The sequence below is a fragment of the Nipponia nippon genome, unplaced genomic scaffold, assembly GCF_047370975.1.
Source record: "Nipponia nippon isolate SJK-2023a ecotype South Korea unplaced genomic scaffold, ASM4737097v1 scaffold_37, whole genome shotgun sequence".
Taxonomy (NCBI): Eukaryota; Metazoa; Chordata; class Aves; order Pelecaniformes; family Threskiornithidae; genus Nipponia; species Nipponia nippon.
In genome coordinates this window covers 1075553-1095021 of record NW_028262355.1, presented here as the reverse complement: position 1 = coordinate 1095021, position 19469 = coordinate 1075553, and the positions used below count along the sequence as shown (strand labels likewise).

The following is a 19469-nucleotide window of genomic DNA, read 5'->3' as shown; positions in this document are numbered from 1 at the left end:
ATAATCTAAAAAGCACCAAACATCCTCGAATCATGCACCTTTACATTTGGGGTTTTCTTTTTTGAACCCATCTGGGCCATGAATTACAGTCTAAAAATAAAAGACCTTGACTAAAGTCATCCACTTTCTTGTAAAATGGAGGCTTCGACATGTAATTTCCAGTGACTGAAGATCATGTTACATTAGGATATCAGCATGTAAAAAAAGATAATTACAGTTCCCATATATCTCTTAGGTGTGTAACAAATGCTTTTATAATGTTTCAAACACCTAATTAGTTACTTCAAGTAAGACAAGTCACATTAATGCTCCTTGCTGTGAAATGAATACTATTAATTTTAAAATGGACGGACTTTTACTACCTTGAGTTCTTTTTTTTATCTCCGATTATCATTCTCCCACAAAATAACATAAAGTCCTTGATTATAATAAGCAAACCTCAAAACTAATGTAAATAGATCATCTGGGAACGATATTTTAGAACTTCAGCTGAATTCTGAAGATAGGCTTTAATCAAATATAAGGTTTTGTATTCAATTAAGCAGTCCCTTGACTCATTTCTTCAATCTGCAACATGCAGGAAGCTAAACTGGGAGATCTATTACCTTGTTGTGACTATCTAGGTGTTTATTAATTTGCCACTGAAAAGAAGTTCTAGTGAATGTTCAACTAAAAATAAAACCCAATCTTGCAAAAGAGTCCTTCGTCAACGGGTTTTACGTTCAGCTGTAATACTGCTGATTTCCAAGGTCATTTGCTTTTTCTTTTTTGTTTTCTTTTTCAGATCAGAGCATTTAATTTCATTTATTTGGAAAAATGTTTTCTAATAGTCCATTAAAAAAGAAAGACAGCTACAAATCAGGACGCATTATTTAAGTCAACTTGATATTTCAAAGGTTGCAATCAAAAACGGAACGGTATTCTTGGGCTTTGTGCCTCATCTAAAATGCTAAACAGAAATATATTACCGTATAAATAGATCTCATTATTTAGAAATAAATATAGTGAATTTTTTTATTGCACATTAAATTTTAAATTTTAAATATAGCGATGTAAATTCTCACCGGGAAGGCAGAATTCATTTAAAACTGCGCACAGGTAATTAAATATGTCTGGAGAGTACATTTGTAGAGTTATTTTTTGGTTCAGAGATAGATCAAGAGCAAATCAGCAAAAATAAACAATGTCTCTTTCTTTGTGGTGACTAATACACTGCCGCATAAATATCAAATGCCTGCGCGAATCAATGCTTGCTCATTGAGAAGCAAACCAGCAGAGATAGATGAGAAGAGGGAACAAACCATGAGGCTGAGAGCAAATTTGAACATCAAAATCAGATCAAAATTTCAACCTGGCTGTGGATTGAAATATCGAATCTGGCCCATTTTGCAAATGCTCAGAACAAAAAAATTGCTACTTCAAATCAGTTTGCAATTAAACGTGGGTAACATCCAAACACAAATGCTGTTGGTTTGGAAGGATCCAATGCTTCCCACCTGAAGACTGCCTCTAGCTTAAAAAAAAAAAAAAAATTAACTAAAATTAAAGTTTCAACAGCATGTGGATGTGAGAGATGCCAGAGATGAAGCAGCACCTCCGCCCTTGCAGCACACAGGGACACCCCGTTCCCAAGAGCTCACAATCTGGGCAGCATCCCAGCAGTAAAATGGGAAGCAAATCAAAAAGGCAGAGATTTACCCATTACATTGGTAAACTCTGCATTTTTGATCTTTTGGGTGACCTTATTACTTGTGTATAAAAAGGCATTTTTTTTGAGTGAGCTTATAACACCAAGTGAAACCTAAAATAGCTCCTTTCTCTTCTGGAACAGTTCTCATGCATGGCAGGATGAATTTTTATGGACTCTGTGTGTGTACACCTTGAAGAGTGATATCCATCGAAATTCATGCATTATAGTCTATTATTACAGTCCACTATATTTTAACAGAAAATAAGCACAATCAAATGTATACTAAGAATTACGTATCTACTAACAGATCCCATACATTAAATCCTCTATTTCTGCTCATTTTTTCCTCAACAGCCTGCTACATATCGGCCTTTGCCCGGCAGAAAAGGACCTGGGGGTGCTGCTCAACAGCCGCCTGAACATGAGCCAGCAGTGTGCCCAGGTGGCCAAGAGGGCCAATGGCATCCTGGCTTGTATCAGGAATAGTGTGGCCAGCAGGAGCAGGGAGGTGATGGTGCCCCTGCACTGGGCACTGGTGAGGCCGCCCCTCAAATCCTGTGCTCAGCGCTGGGCCCCTCAGCCCAAGAAGGCCATGGAGGGGCTGGAGCGTGGCCAGAGCAGGGCAGCGAGGCTGGGGCAGGGTCTGGAGCCCAAGGCTGGGGAGGAGCGGCTGGGGGAGCTGGGGGGGCTCAGCCTGGAGAAGAGGAGGCTGAGGGGAGCCCTCATCGCTCTCTGCAACTGCCTGGAAGAAGGCTGGAGCCGGGGGAGGTCGGTCTCTTCTCCCAAGGAACAAGCGATAGGATGAGAGGAAACGGCCTCAAGCTGCGCCAGGGCAGGTTTAGGTTGGATATTAGGAAAAACTTCTTTACCCAAAGGGCTGTCAGGCCCTGGACCAGGCTGCCCAGGGAAGGGGTTGAGTCCCCATCCCTGGAGGTATTTAAAAGACGGGTAGACGTGGTGCTTAGGTACATGGTTTAGCAGTGGACTTGGCAGTGCTGGGTGAACGGTTGGACTCGATGATCTTAAGGGTCTTTTCCAACCTAAACGATTCTATGATTCTAAATGTTACAGAATCTCTCACTTTTAAATCTGAACTTTTATCTCAACTAGAAACTTCCCTGAGTGCAGGTGCATTGGTTGGCTGTTTATTTATTTCTAATAGATTTAAGGTTTGTTTTATCCTTTTCTGAGAAACTTGCCTTTTACCTTTAAGTGCTCTTTCCAATCATCCTTATCAGCAGGCAAAACCATTTGATCCCACGCAGGATGCCTAGCTGAGTACGAAGATTAAAGAGCATCCCATCAGAAGGGCTCTGGTGATTACGCTACAGCACTAAGTGCAATCACTTCCAAAAGGGGTTTCTTTGAAAGGGTGAGCTGAAAAAAAACCTTATGAGAGAGTTCAAAACATGAAAGACTATTTTTTCTGGACGGTCCCTGAAATGGCCGTGTGCCTTCTGTGTTGTGTTGGCCTTGGTGGTGCTGCCAGCTGTCACGCAAATCGAACCCCGGACGATCGCCATACTCCAGACTTACAGTAATTTCTCTGACAATCCCTTTGCATCCCTGAGGTTAATGTCAAAGCCAATATTTATTTTTGCAAACAGCAAAATAGCTCTTTTGTAAAAATAATGCGTAAACAATAAACAAGTCAAAAATTCCATGGAAGCTTTTACTTTTTTCCTTTAAGGAAAACTACCTTAATTTTAGCGCCCAGTTTGTCTGAAAGCTTGTAAGACTGCAGGCGCATATTCAAAAGTTTTATACCACAGGTTGTATTTTGAATCTTTCACTGGAGAAAGCATAGTGGAATTTTAATTTTATTTTCTTTTCTTTATTTGTGTAGTTATTTTAACACAGAGCCCACCGTCTTCCACTGGAGACTCTTTAACTGGGCACACAGCTAGTTGGGAATGGGACTAATGCATCCTTCTGGTACCCAGAACTTTGAGCAGCACTATGGAAATTCTGGAAGAAAATTATTTTGAAGCGTACGGGAATCCGGGGTGAGCTCTTTTTACATCTTTTTTCATCTCAGAAACACCACTATTTAAAGGCCTCATAAGAATATTAGTATTTTCTCCTTACTTCTAAACTAAAAGGCTGAGTTAGAATATGCCTCAATCCGGCTCTGTGTGGCAACTCTGATGTTTTTGAGACAGAGTTAAAATAAATGAGACGGGATTACAACAGTGCCCTGTTCCACTATTACTGGCGGCGACGGCTGCAGAGAAACTTTAAGTCCCATCTGTGCCAAACCATTTGATTCAGCCACGCGAATCCCGCTTTGGTACCCACGCTGGGAGCAACAAGGGAGCCGCTGAGCATCCTCGCTTCCCACTGAACTCATTTATTGCTCTTTTTGCATCAGTTACTTTTCTAGGGCCAACTAATACCTTCCAACCTTCAACATATCCCCTTCCTGACGCTCCAGTGAGGTGTCATTCTCATTTCATACAAACTAGCCGCAACTGGAGACTCGATCCGACGCAGGACGGAGATCTGAACTCTGAAACCTCTGCCCCATCTGTCTCGCTCTGCTCCTGTCTCTCCCTCTCTGCTCACAGTCAGGCTCGGAGGGACTTGTGGAAGGTGAGATGCCCGCGTCTGACCTGTGAACCAAACCCAAGCCTGGCTCCTACCCCATGTTTTCGCCACAAACCCTCCCCACTGCCTACGTGCCGTTCATCCCGCAAGTGACACCCTGCTGCAGAAGACACTTGCCTCCAGCACTGGCCTCAGAAATGCCAACTTGAATTTAAGAGCTTTCTTTTACAGAGGGAGAGCGCATTTCACACCCTCATCCCGAGTGCTTTGGGTGTTGTGTCCTTTCAAGGCTGCTCAGCTGGCAGAGATGGATACGCTGTTCTATTTAGGACACCTGCCTCTTGCAGCAGGTACTGCTCCTGTAGCTATCAAATTGTCTACAAGCATTAAAACAAATAAAACCCAATCTATAAGGCTATTAAAGAAAGCTGGACCTTGTTAGAGATTAAGATGAGAAGCTTGCAAATGTCCAGGCAGTGGCAGGAAATTTTGGCTGCAAGACTGAAGCCTTTCGGATAAAGGATAAGCCCACGCTGCGGCAAAGGGGAGCTCACTGATAACTGTGGGGTCCCACCTTCTTTAGCTCTCACGAATCCAATATATATCTGCTCATTTTTCAATTCCATATCGATTCCTATTCAAGTCCCCTCAGAAGCTGAGCTCCCACCAGCACGCACACAAGTACCAGTCACCAGCCAGCAGCTGCAGTATATCCTAAGGGCAGTGAAATACAGGCCAGGATATTTCAAGTGAGTTCTTTCATAATGATGTACAGGAAGAGAAAAACACAAGATTTTTCTCAGGCATAAAATCATTTACCAAGTTAGGAAAAGAAAACAAAACCCAAGTACCTTCTGGAGTGTGAAATGAGCATATACGATGAGGAATCATGCAAACACCAAACAACCTACAGTGCCATCATCACAAAAGAGCTATCTGCTGTGCAGCTCTAAGCCACAGGGCCAGAACAGCCCAGGCTGGTCCACTGTAGTTGCAATCATGTAAAATCTTCACAACCCGCTGCCTGGCTGTTTTCAAGGTCTTACTCCATTTACACTGCTCTAAAAGTGGTCCTCCTCTCTGGTTCATTAGGGCTCAACAAATTCACCTCCGCCAGCGATGCAAAGAACGCTTGAGCCTGCGTCTTCACAGGAAGGTGAACGGTAAAATGTGGAGCTAACAATACTTGATGTTAGGCAGTCAAGTAAGAGCTGGAGGAGACAGATAGATAGATCTGATCCGTAGACACCACTGTCAACGCAAATGGTCCTTCATACCAGAGACAATGAGCACTGTTATACAAATGTCAATGTGATGTCTATAAAAACATACGGCAACAAAAGGCATTTCTAGCTTCACGCTTCTTTTACCCCAGGGAGAAGAACACAAGGTCGAGAACCATTTGCAAGGTACTCGTAAAGACCTCAAACGCTCTTAGGACTATGCCCCCATCCAGAGGAGACCTGTGGTCTGTTGATGCCTACCTGTTGACGCCATCCCTGGAGAAGAAGACCGTGTACGTCTGGACGCTGCCTCTGGCTTCTGCGGGCGGGCGCCAGCTGAGACGGACAAATCGGCTGGAGACCAAAACAGGGACCACATCTCGGGGGGCAGAGGGGAGGACACCGGAACTTGGGACGGCTGGAGGGGAAGGAGAGGAGTCAGTCAGAGAGGCCGGTGGCACGGGGGTGTCGGGGCGGGCGGGAGGTGCCGTGGTGGCCACGGCTGAGGTGTTATGAAACAAAGGGCCGAGGTGGCATGGAATAAGCGTGAAGAAAATGACAGGGGATAAAAGAGAGAGAAAAAAAAACTAACAGTAAAATCACACCTTAAAATACACCATCCTGAACCATCCTCTAAAGCGAACAACACCATGCAAAACTCGAGTAGACTGCTTCCTTGGAAATTATTTCTTACACGAGCGATCAGTATGATACGTTCTTTTGTTCACTCCTGTTTCACTGGTTTTGCCTCTTGTGCCCCAAGCAGAAGTATTTAACCTCATAAACAAGCAATAACTGACCACTCAAAGCCTGAAGCCTACAACCCAACTGGTCTGGGAAGAGCAGAAACTCGTGCTTCGGCACGTGACTTACTACATAACTACATTAAAGTGGGATAAAACAAAAACACAGAGACTTAATATCAACACCGTTTCATACCGAGAAGTGTTCAGTCTACATGCAAAACCCAGAAATGGCTAAACTGCAGAGTCAAGCAGTAAAATTAATTTTAGAACAGTACTTCTTAAGGGTTTGGTTGTTGCTTACTAAGTCCATGTGAAAGCTGGCCCATCAACAAAAATGAAAAAAAAATAAATTATTTTTTAACAATAATTTAAGTGATCAGCTACGTACTGATTTAGCACATGTGTCTTACAGAGCATCCACAGTCACCTAACCTTCTCCGAGGGCAAACGTGATGTATGAGGTCCAATTTCACGGGCCGCACCAGCCCTTGAAAGCAGGTTTTCACCATCGGTATTGAACCAAAAAGCAATTTCTTTTTTTCATTATTGCAAATCTTTTTTGGTCACTCCCTATGCACGTACTGTGAACTATATTAGTAGCATTAATTTACTGTGAGATCATTAACAGCGCTGTATTATCTAAACAGCTTACGAAGAATAGCTTTACATAAAAAGCACAACATTCACTGAGTACTAACTTAGTATTTTCTTATATTATCTCTAAATTATTATTAAAAGCCATGAATATTGCTATTATTAATACCAAATATGATTACCCCCTACTTATTGTGATCAATCCAAAACCAGAGGGAATTAAGGAATTTCCCAGTGGCATTTCCAGAGTAATGATGTGTTGAAAGAAAATAATAAGCCATAGTCTCAGCTCTTTTGGCTGCAAAGTTGTGATCCATTATTTGCACTGAGATTGTGCTTAGCGTCCTTAGTCATGGGCCACTGATCTAAATAATGTGCAAACACAAGACTAAAGCGTAATTCTGTGTACATTTATATTACAACGATGCGACTATTTTGCTTCGCGGTCAAGAGTGAGCAGATTTGGCCTTCTGGTCTATTCTGTATGTTGACTGATGTATTATAAGTGTAAGCGCATTGTCGTCTTCTAACAAGGCTGCGATAGGCAAACATCTCTAGAGAAGTACCAAGGGCATGACTGGATAAAAACACACAGACAAACCTACGAGGCTTTTTCAGTTGAGTTCTGGTCCTAAAATCAAACCACAGCACTTCAGAAGAAGCCCCATTATTAACTATTTTGGCACCTGAGGGCCTGTAGAAACTCTCAGCTCCCCCACAAAACACCCCGGTCCGTGTTTCCTCCACCAAATATCCATCCTCCCAGTGGAGCACGGCAGTCTGGCACCCCTCTTCCATCAAAAACCCTTTTAGTATTCAGAAACTTGCGCTATGATCAGCCCCAAGTCCAAACATGTACATTCAGGTGACTACGCATACGTGACTACGTGTATATGGGTGTCCAAGCTCCCCGCCATAAGAAATGAGGACATCTACCTAACACAGATGATGGAGCCCAAAGGGCTACTCAAACTACCAAACAAGGGTATCTACCCTTTAAAGATGCCGAATAAGTATCTAAAATGTGGAGATGAATCCATCGTGACCTCCTGCCCGTGGGTGCGGCAGCGGCTGCCCTGCTAGGTGTCAACTTCGGAAAACGATAGCGAAAAACTGAGGTGAAAAGCAGCAAGATTGGGACTGAAGCTCCAGTCCACTGAGCACGTGTTTTACTCTGGCTTTCGGTAAACCCAGTAGAGCTATCACTGACAAAAGCAATTTCACTTTTATTGTTGCTAGCAGTGAATAGCAAACATATACAGTACAATAGTACAATATAGAGAGACATATAACCTGAAATTATCTCAGCGAGTAATGTCTGAAATCCTTCAATCTTTCATATGACTACACAAGATCAATCCACCACTGGTTAAACCATCTTCATCAGAGTCTGACAGGCTCTGATTTTAGCCTGATGTGGTTTATATTAACTCCTTGCAAAGTGCATCTTTCTCTGCTCTCGTGGCAGCGCGAATAATCGTCTACCTCTGTACAAAGCGAGCATAAAACGGGGCTGTTTGATTCATTTTCCACATATATAAATGACTCTACGATCAACAGAGAAGGTCTGAATATAGGCCTGATCAGAACGGATCTTCGTGTTTCCATTTAGGAAGCCAAATGGAGCACCTCAAATTCAGAACCAAATCCCCCGTTATTTGCAATCCAGAATCAGTGGTGAGTTTTGTGACCATATATTATTTTGCCAGTAGGACCCATCCTTGCACTCCTAAAGCAAACCTTCTTCAAAAATGTAGAAATATGTTTGACGTAGGTGTTCAGGACCTGCTTGTTTACAGCCTTTATTTAAAGGTAAAATACAGAGCAGTTATAGAACATGCGCAAGGCCAACTATTTATGGGGTTTTAAACCAACTAAAGGCAAAACATTGTGCGTGACATCCCACTTCGCCACTGCTTCCCATACACAGCAGTCATGGGCTGTTTGTAATTAAAAATAATAGGAATATGAGACCTCGTTCAAAGAGACAGGGAGTTTTGTAATGCTTTTCACAGGTTGGTTTGATTTTTTTTTTTTTTTTTAAACATATATGTACATGTCTGCAGGCAGGTAGGGAGGAGATCCTATTAGCAGCAGCTGCCTACCCTTTAAATTGTGTTTTTAGCGACCAGCAAAAGCTTATGTGGGATATACAAGAAGAGATGATGAATGAACAAACAAAAAAACCCAACCTTGTAATTATATCCCACAAGGGATTTGGTATCAAGAAGATATGACATTCTTATTGCTAAGCAGAGGTGGCAAGAGATGGCATGGGTTTATTCCTGAGCCTCTCCCGGTAAAAGACATGGATGCAAATCCTCTAAATCCAAGTTATAAAATATCTCATGTTCTCACTTGAGTGCTCACAGGGACTTTGTGTGTGTGCAGGTATATGTGTGTATATATATATATATGTGCATATACACACACACACACACACAGATCTCAGCACAGTTTTGTACCTCTGTACAAAAAAATATTCATTTGCCTTTTTTTTTTTTTTAACATATTTACCAAGTTGGCAGAAAAGGGAAAGAAGTTTAAGGAAAGAAGTTGTAAGTTTAAGATGAAAAATAAGCTGAGAAGTTCCTGTGCATACAGAAAATGTTGCTCTTGGATGTCAGTAATATTTGACCTAAAAGTTATCCTGGTCACCTGCATTGAGGAGCAAGTTCTCAACTGATAAAGAGGAGCTTGACTTCTCTGCTTTTTAAAGCAACTAAAATTTGCATGATTTTAGTTACTCGTGTTTAATTCAAGTGCAACATTTAAGCCAGTTATACCATGTTGCCACCCACCTAAATTAAAAATTATACTCATTTTTCCGGGGGATAAATTAATACAGAAGGAGATTGGGCTATATATAGGAACTGTCTATATCTCACAGAAAGTGGTTAATGTACATTATCCGTGTAGTATTTTTTTTTTTAATTATAACCTTACCTAAGCAAAGGCTATTCAAGCAACTGCCACTGTTTTACACTTTTAAAATAAGAACATCTACTATAGGCTATCTAGACTTTTAAAATACTGTCAATTAGAGCTTGCTGATAGGATTGGAAACTCGCTACTTTTTCAGCAAAAATGAGAAAACTATCACACTTACAATCTTCAACCTCCTGCTGCAAATCACACTTCCCCCTAAATATCCCACATACCCCGATGCCAAAATGACATTTCAAGACATCAAATGAAAATTTTCAGCCAAGAGACTACCTCAAAATATTTTTTTATGCCTTCTAACAACTATTTCAATTCTTGATTTATTTTTTTTAATACAGAGATGAATTTTTAATCTATTTCAGTTTTAAAAGACTTTTGGAAATTTCACTGAATGTATTTAAAACATAAAAAGAACATTCAGGGTTTAAGTTAAGCATTTCATTTCAGGAAAAAAAAAAACAAGATGTTTTATTCAAGTTAAAATATAAACCTTGTGGATTAATTCAAGTCTCTTCCCCGCTCCCCCCGCAATATTTTCCTTGGGCTTAGCACTTTAAATCAGTCATTTGTACAGCATGGATTGCAAGTATGACATAAGAATGTGAATCTCTTCTCATCTCCAAATCCTCAGTGTTAAAAGGAAAAGCAATTTACATGGAATTTTAATTCCAGATATAACATCAAATAAGTGCTTATTGTCTGCTGTTGCTCAGTACAGCCATAGCCTGGTCAACCCAGCCTTTTGTCGCACTCCTGCATTCAGAGAATTCAGTCTTTTATTTATTTTTTTTTATTCAGAATCTTTTTGACCCATCTTACACCTTCCACAGAGCAAACTGTCAAAGTTATAAGTGAGAAAAAAATCTCGCTGCAGGAATACCTGTAACTCAAGAGATGCTGCAGGTGTAACACCTAGGACCTGAAAAAGCGATGCACTCTTCCAGTAAAACATCCTTAAAGAAGATGATCTGTAATAGATATCCATTTTGGTGGGTTCCTCCTTTTTTAGAACATAGGCACTCTGGAAAGAATTATTCCTATTTCATTTTAGGAATATTTCATTTTAGAAATATTTCCTATTTCATTTGTATTTTAACGGGGCCATGTCATTAAATAGCAGAACCGCGGGCAGCTCGGGAAGCTGAGGGGCCAACAGCGATTCCTGGGGCAAAGCCTCAGGGATGGTTACAGACCCACGGCTGTCACCCGCACAGCAATGACAGACCGAAAAAATTAATTAAAATTTTCATTAAATTTTAAAAAGGGGATTAAAATAAAAATTCTTAGTTTATGTTCTTGAAAAAAAATAAATCAATATTCATGTACATTAGGGAAAGAACTAGAACAACTCTAAACAAAATGGAAAGTTAGGGTGTAGAGCATGAGTTTCCTAATTTTACTTTGCACTGGCTATCATACAAATATGAATTTGCAATTAATATTAAATCCGTAACACGATCACTAATTGTCTCTAATTTAACAGACCGCACCGAGATCAGCAGACGAGAGGAGCTGTATTTTTACACAGCGTTACTTTAACGCTTGCAGATTCATTTAGACAAACTCAGAATATCAAAGCAATCCACAACTTACATATCCCAGATACATCCACAAGCAGGTTGGGACAGTAAACAAGATCTGTTTTCCTCCAGATCAAGGAAAACAGCCAAGGATGGAGGGTTTGGGCCACTAAAGAACCTGGTGTCGGTACGAGGGATTATCCTTTGGCGCAGGGATCCCGGGGCCTGAAGCCCATCTGTCTGGAGGCACCAACGATGTTAAGCCATCTAGTACATGCCTTGAGAGGGGAATGCAAGGAAAAAAAAAAATCTGCATTTCACACAGGCAGTTAAAAATTTCATTTGAAATTTCATGATGAAACAACGGATTTCGTCACCCATCCTCCATGCCACTTCTAAAACCCAACGCTAACGTGCGGCAGGAAGACGTTCCCTGGGAAAGCCCTGGGACATGGATCCAGGAGCTCTCATCGTCCCACGTTAAGTGATTAAATGAGTGCGAATTAGTGAAATGGAGAAACAAGAACCAAATGAATCACAGTGTTTTGGTCTGATCATTAAATAATTACATTTTGGTCTTCTTTCCAACAGCTAGGAAAAAAGCAGATGTTCTATCAGATGACCTTCATGGAGATATGAAATAGGCATAATTTACTGCCCCAAATAAGTATCAGATTGGACAAGTTACTGCTCATTACTTACGGTCAAACAAAATGCTCTTTTCTGCAGAAGCAACTCCTATTACCTTTCCTGGGGACCGTTTACAAAATTTGGCCTTTCCAGTTTTTATCCAGCCGATTAACCATACAACGCAGTTTCAAAGCGTCACATTCAAAAAGCATTTCTTCAGGCATCGCGTGCTCAAATCCATCCTCCGAACGCCAGCAGAGATCATGTCGGCACAGCTCGTATGCGAGTGCACGCATCTACATTCGATGTGTTCACACGCATCAGGTTTTACCAATGACACGGAGCACGTGCCAGGGTGTCAGGGTACATCAGCATATGTTTAGACATTTTCAGCCCATATGCAGCGATACTAATTTACCAAATAAAAGATCTGTCCTCGTTGCCATACATACTTCCTCCCTTCTGGCTTCTTGCACAGTAATTCATTATTACTTGGTGCCATAATGATGTTCTTAGAAACAAGTCATGCAGTACTAATTTTTATTATGCCTCTTTTATGACATTACGAACCTTGCTATAAATCACTGAAGTTCATGTGTGTCAACAACGCCTGATGCTACTGTAGGAGGAATTCGCTCCCGCCTCAGCACCTCGCAGGATTAGGCCAACAGCGCTTTGGAAACAGCACGCATGTATCTGAAATACAAAATCTCACGGAGACTGGGGAGATTTTGATAGTTCCACCCTACGCAATAACAACCGCATCAGAAGCTAAATACACACCAGTGCTTCTCTTGTCTCTTTAGCCTCATTTTCTCCAATACGGGCGAGAGAGGCACGTAAGGAAACCAGCTTAATTGCGAACTTGTGATAGCGGGAGGAAGGAGGCTACTTATTTGCTAAAAGGCGTGATCTCAGACTAGTAAACAGGGACACCTCCGCGAAAGACAAGCCGGTCAATCTCCTCCTACACGCTCCTCTTGACAGGGAGGTGCTGTTGATGCTTGCAGAGGATCCGTCCCCAAGGATGGAGCATTAGGCTTTGCAGCTGCAACCGCAGTTAGTGAAGGAAAAATGCCCAGAGGGCCATGCCCCAAAACCCAGCACCAACAGACCCTTCCCCACCCCCCTGAAACTCGGGACATCTGAACTGCCCTCTAGCCTACACCTGCAACCAGCCATGCTATTCCAGGGTTTTATTCTCTGCTCGTCACTGCAATCATAGAATCATAGAATCATAGAATCGTTAAGATAACCCTTAAGATCATCGAGTCCAACCGTTAACCTATCACTACCAAGTCCACCACTAAACCATGTCCCTAAGCACCACGTCTACCCGTCTTTTAAATACCTCCAGGGGTGGAGACTCAATCACTTCCCTGGGCAGCCTGTTCCAAAGGCTGACCACCTTTCAGTAGCAGGTAGAAAACCAAGGTGAACATCCATCAAACATTTACTCTTTTCAACCTCCAGCCCTGTTTTACGCACGGACAGGCACTGGAGGGAAGACAGAAGGAGAAGACGACCACATTGCACCTTTACTTCTCCCAGAGAAGAGTCAACAACTTCCATTTTTTCCCTCCTCTTCCATGGGGAGAGCCCCCCGAAGGGGTGGCAAAGCACGCGGAATAAAGAGAAGGATAAATGGCTGGGAAATGGGATGCTCACTACAAGATCTGAAAGCTGAGGTGTGCTGGTGTGGGGGGCAAGAAGAGAGGCCAGAAGGAAAGTCCAGGGAAGAGCTCATGTCGGGTGGTCAGAGCAGCAAAAGGGTAAGGTCAGACCAAAGAAGGCTACAATAACTATCAAAGGAATAGCACAGGTTAAAATATAATTTGTCTGGATCCCCTATAAGAGGCAAAAGATGTGCCGTCCGTGCTTATTTTGAAATTCAGCAGTGCAATATAGAATGACAAGACCCCATAATTCCAATTAATCCAGGGCAGTTTTGCCCAATGGTTACGTAGAAAGCTATTTTAAGGAAGATGTAACCCAGACACTTAACTGCTGTTAAATGTGCAAAACAATACCTTGTACAACTGTGACCCCTTGGGGAGTTAAGAATAATTATTGGAACCTGTAGCAAGACGTAGGCAGGAAAGGCAAGGCAAAGAGCTTTGTGCAGCGGCCGAAAGGAGGAGAGCATTTACAGGGATGACAGCGTTTGCATTGCCGCAATAAAGCTGCTTGGTCAGGGTCAGCAGAAAATGATTTTATTTTTCTCAGATCATTAACTATTGCCACCTAAGAGCTACTCTAGGCAAAAAACCAGGCTGGGTCAAGGCAACGAAGATGAAGTCCTGCTGACCAACGTCTAAGGATACATGGTACCAAGAGCTGCCTGGCACCGCTATTCCAGCAAACTACCAGGTGTGACTGCAGCTCCACGAGGAAAGGAGACGTTTTAGTGGTTTCGTTTATTTTTGGAGAGCTGGTGATGCCCAGGCTGGCAGCTGCAGCCCTCCATGGACATACGCTACATCCACACACCCATCCCTGCTCTGCCGGCACAGCAACGGCACTTTTAGCACAGGCATGGTCACTACTCAGTATTTTGTTTTAAAAAGTCCCCTATAAATGATACAAACTACTTTCCTATCATTTCTTTAACTGCAGTATATCTGAGATATTTCTGTTTTCATACCTGAGCTTGGTTTGGACACAGCTTGGCCAGCAGTTCTCCAAGGGGAGACTCAGGCCGGCACGTGCAGGCACTTATCTTTTCCCATGCATGTGAAAGACAGCACGCCTGTATGCACATCTGTCTGCATATTATAATCCATTTCTTCCCTTTTACAGCTGAGAAAATTGCTATTCACATTTGCAAGAAAGAAAATCAATGGTAAATATGGCCTTGATGGCTGCTTACGTTCATGCAGTGAAGAGATCTTATTAATTAACTGACACCACACTGTAAAAAAAAAAGAAAAAAAGAAAAGAAAACAACAGGCAAACCCACCACTGAGCAGCTCTCGTGTTCAGAGAAGCGCTCTTGCTCTCTGTGAAGGCAGGGCTGGCGTCACCGCGCAGGTGACATCTGTCATCATCAATTAGTCACCAAGAAAAATGGGGGGGCGAGGGGCAATGGGTTGTTGATTGCAAGAAATTCAATCACCCGCAAACGCTCCCCGAGGAAATGCCGGTCAGTTAATCTAGTCGGCCATCTCCGACCCCAATAGCTGCCGCCCACGGAAAAAAGCCAAAATAAGCTATAGATTTTTAAAGCAGCCAAGGGATTTGGAAGGCATTTCATGGTCAAATACCAACAGTGTTAAACAGCAACCATAAATGTTGCCATCATCTGCGGTGTTCAAGATGCAGCAGGAGAGCGCGAGCGTGGTCATTATTTTTGCACGCGGGACTCAGCGGTGCAGCAGCTCTTTCTAGAAACGATAGGGAGAGTGGCTGGAAGGTCAACTATTTCCCACTGTTCATGACCAGCTTCTTGTCCTCCTCTTCCTCCCTGTGACCACCATCTCTCCCGCAACAGCGTGCTGTGCGTGGCTCAGGTTTTTTTTTTAGCAAAAGTTAAACTTACTTTAAAACCGAGCCCTCCAGGGTTTCAAACTATTCATGAATGTAACAAAGTTGGATAATGGTTTTTGCTGAGGAAAAAAAAATAAATGACAGAGGGAAAATTTTGAAAGCATGACAAACTGAAATATTCTCATTCTGAGAAACAACCATTTCTTTTAAGAAACTTTATGGTATGTCTCAAGCTTGTTCTCAAAGAAACTTTCTGACTTTTGATTTTGAAATATCTTCTCCTTTTTAATATCGGGATTATATTTGAATCAAAACTGCACCCCCTTGCCTCTGCTCCTTAGAGGACCCCGAAACAGTGTAAGCTTGGAGCATCTACCTAGGGGACCACAGCTTGCTGCCACATTTGAGATTTGGGCGCTCTGATGTCGGGTGGGCTTTTCAGGGAGGCCGACTACGTACTTAAAACATTTGCTCACACTTAGAGATGTCAATCAAGACCCATCTCTAAATCTCTCTTTTACCTCAAGTTATATTCACAGCAGTCTGTAGCCACAGAAGTCCAACATTCAGCACCAATGAGACTTTCGAAGGTCTTCAGTCAACTGCCATTAAAATGTATAAGAAGGTAAAATCTCTGAATTATACTGAACATATACTCATTGCTGCTACTCAACTCCCGTAAGGTTTCGCTGATGGACACACCTGAGCCTCCAAGTCTTGACACGGTCAACTCACGTGAAGCTTCAGCTCACGCAGACCTTGGCAGCTCTTCCAGGGATGGAGCCTCCTCACCAAACCTGGCCTAGGCTGACAGCAGGATTTAAAAATTTGCTACTGCCTTTAATATTTGGGATAAAACCTTTGCTTTCAGAGAGAGCGGGACAAAGCAGGTCCTTCTGTCTGTGTCGATAAGGTATTTTACAGATGATTTAAAAATAATAATAATAATTCCAAGGTAAGAATCCCAAGTAAAGCAACTAAACACTTCGGCATCACTTAACATTTCCCCAATGCAGCTAAATGAGGTATTTACTCAGTATTTTAATTCTTGTGGTTTCTATCCTTCAGCACCTAATTTTTCTCAAATACTACACAACAAATTAGTCCTTTTCTGTAGCTCAGGCTTCCACACCAGGCACATTAGTCCTTGTTGTAAATTTTAGGTCTTAATGTTACTCAAAGTTTTGGCAGAAGGTGGCATATGTTACCTGATTTGTTCAGCAGATTATTTATCAAAATCACTGACACGAGTGTGAATTTTCAGGGCAGCCACGCATGGCTAATGGTGATGCTTTTGAGGTGAATCTTTCTGCCCCTTTCCTCCTCATCTGAAAAATGGAGAATTGTGAAACCAAGTGTCTTCGTCGTTGTGCAGAGGTTCATACACTCTGGTACCAAGCACCAGAGAAGAGACCAGGAAAAAAATTAGTTACACCATCTTCAAAGCAGGCTTTAAACAGCATGAAGAAAATAAGGAACAAGACGACAAAGCTAAACTTGGAGAACAATATAAAATATGGAGTGTTTCCACTACTGAAGCATCATCTCGTACTCAGTGAGAAGCTTTAGGACCTTACAATTGCAAGGGCAGCCACGAAGCGTCAGGGAGGCCACCTCCACGGCGTGCATTGCAACAGCAGGAATTTATCGTACTTCACTAAGATAGCTATGGATAAACCTGGGAAACTGACCTCTCTCCATCAGGAGCAAAACCATGCCATCATGAGGTAGCAGCCTGCAAGCTTGATTATTTTTTTTTACTCCCAAAAATTAAAATCAAACTTTCTTGTAGCAGCTCTTCCTAAACACACCAGGCTTTGAAAGCTGGTACATGATGGGAACGGCTTTGAAGAAAAAAAATGGAAAGATATTGGATCTCCCAGCCTTTTAAATTACCTGCCTTTGGTAGGAAATCACCGAGTCAGCCACGTGCTGCCTCCGCACGGGTGACCACACCGAGGCTCCAACGCCGCCTGGGCTCGGAGCATCTCCTTCAGCCGTCCCTCTCCTCCAGCGTACGTCTGCTAAGGCTTACCGCCTCGATTCACTGGCTGTTTATTATTATTCTTTCCCTAAAAAACTTTGCTCAGTCTGCCTCAGCCTCCCGCTCACCTCTGTCTTGCAGCGAGGAGACGTATCTCTGCGACTTGCCTCGGCAGCAACAAGCCTGTTCCCAGACCCGCTTAACTAACGCTGCTCCCCGTGATGAATCTGATCTTAACCAACCCCTACGGCACCCGCTTCTACGGCTACGCACCGGAATGAACCGATAAATAAATTAATCAAGCCTTTTACAGCAATTTTCCCAAGAAGGTATTCCGAGTTCCTCAATGGAACCACAGTCCACAACGCTTCTTCGGTCTCTCAAAAACCTGCCAGCTGGTTTTGCTTTACTGAGCATCTGCCACGTCTTGGCCACACAAAAACTAAGGGAAGAGCAAAGATGAACTCATGAGCTGCTTTATTACAACGAATATTTATCTGTAAAGGGCCAGTTTTGACCTGCACCAAAACCATCTACATTTTGAGCGGATAGCCCAAACCAGAGATTGAAAAAGAAGAAAGATGGCTCTGTAATAAAGGCATTTTGCCTGGATTATCGATGTCCCGGGTTCAATTGCTAGCTCCGCGAGATTTTCAGCATAACACAGAGCATCTCTCTTACGCTGCTCCTATCTTTTCCCATCTGTACAATGAAATAATCGTGCTTATTTGTCATTGCTTTTTCACAATACGAATTACCAACGTACAGCGTTCCGCAGGCAGGCAATAAAAAAAGCTCCCAAATCACTTAGCTTAAGACAGGAGTCAACATGTAAGTAAATTCAGTAACGTGAAATGCTCCGATCTTACAGAAATAAAAGTATCAAAAGAGACTGATGAGGATCTAAGAGATCTTTTTCAATCTGCAATTGCTCAGGTGCCACGACTACTTTGCTCTTACCACTACCTTTTTCCTGACATAGGAATTACATCGGTTCAGTCACTTTGAATTTCCTATTCGGCCCACCGTTTTATTGTATGCTCTGTATAAAATTGCATGAAATAAATGCTACCATCCAGCCTGAAAACAAAGAAACATCTGAGTCCAAATTTCCTGGAAAGTGAGATTTTAAATAATCCGGATAGCTCTTAAATGCTTTCCTTTTTCGCAAGGCATGTGCCACCACCTTCAGCAAGAGGCGGGGAGAGATCCGCAGAGGAACAGGGTCAGCCGTGAAATCGGCCAACAACTCGCAGAGGCGCAGCCCACGGTGCAGCTCCAAAAGCTCCGTGTCTCCCAGCTGTTTCCAGTGCTTGATAGCAAGGCTAGATGGAGGGGTCCTGGAGGGACCCCCCTTCCCTTTCCCACAGCTGCCCACCACCTCGGGACGCGGGAACAGCCCAGCTCTCCCTCCTGCACCTCCAGGACCGGCTCTGATGGCCCGTCTCTGCCCACCTGGCAGTTTTAAAGGGATTTAAAATCTTTGCTCTTCACCCTTTCTATAGCATTTTAAATTACCCAACTGGTAATAACTAACTAAAAAGGAGGGGAAGGAAGGTGAGAGGCGGACAGATGGACACCCAGATGGTACGCTCACATAAATTTCTTCAGCAGCCTAAAACATCCTACAAGCCAGCAGTGAAATCCGGTTTTGAGGGTCGGCGCAGCCGTGATGCGATGCGACGGCGCAGGGAGCCGGGTGGCAATCGCGGCGCGACGGTGCATCTGCACTCCCGGCGCCATCCCGCAGCTCCGCTGGGATCTACGTTGCTGCTCATCAAATCACCAGGAGCTCAAATACGTCTGTCAGGAGCGAGACAAGAAGTCTGCCGCAAAAGAGCAGCAGCCTTAACAGCCAAAGATGCGTTTAATGTAAAGGAAAGGCAATGCCTACCCAGGATAAGAGACTTGCGTGTGTTTTTTTCCTCTCCCTGTGTCATAGAAATGACTGGTTCAATAAAGCCTGCGAATCTTCAGCAGAGCAAGCAAAATCATCCAGGAGCTGGAAAACTTCCATGTGACCTGTGCGAGATGCGCGTTGCACACCAAGGTATCTCAAGGATAGCACTTTTAAGAGAGGAAGATTTGCAGTTACTTTGACCT

At 42.9% G+C, this 19469-nt stretch overlaps 1 protein-coding gene across 2 annotated transcripts in view; it reads right to left on the bottom strand.

Moving 5' to 3' along the window:
- Nucleotides 1–19469, bottom strand: part of DCC (DCC netrin 1 receptor) — a 606037-nt gene that overhangs the window by 190056 nt on the left and 396512 nt on the right. For both annotated transcript variants that reach the window (XM_087772741.1, XM_087772742.1), the window contains exon 8: nucleotides 5722–5878. In XM_087772741.1, the coding sequence (XP_087628867.1) occupies nucleotides 5722–5878 (157 nt within the window). The remainder of the gene's footprint in view (nucleotides 1–5721; nucleotides 5879–19469) is intronic.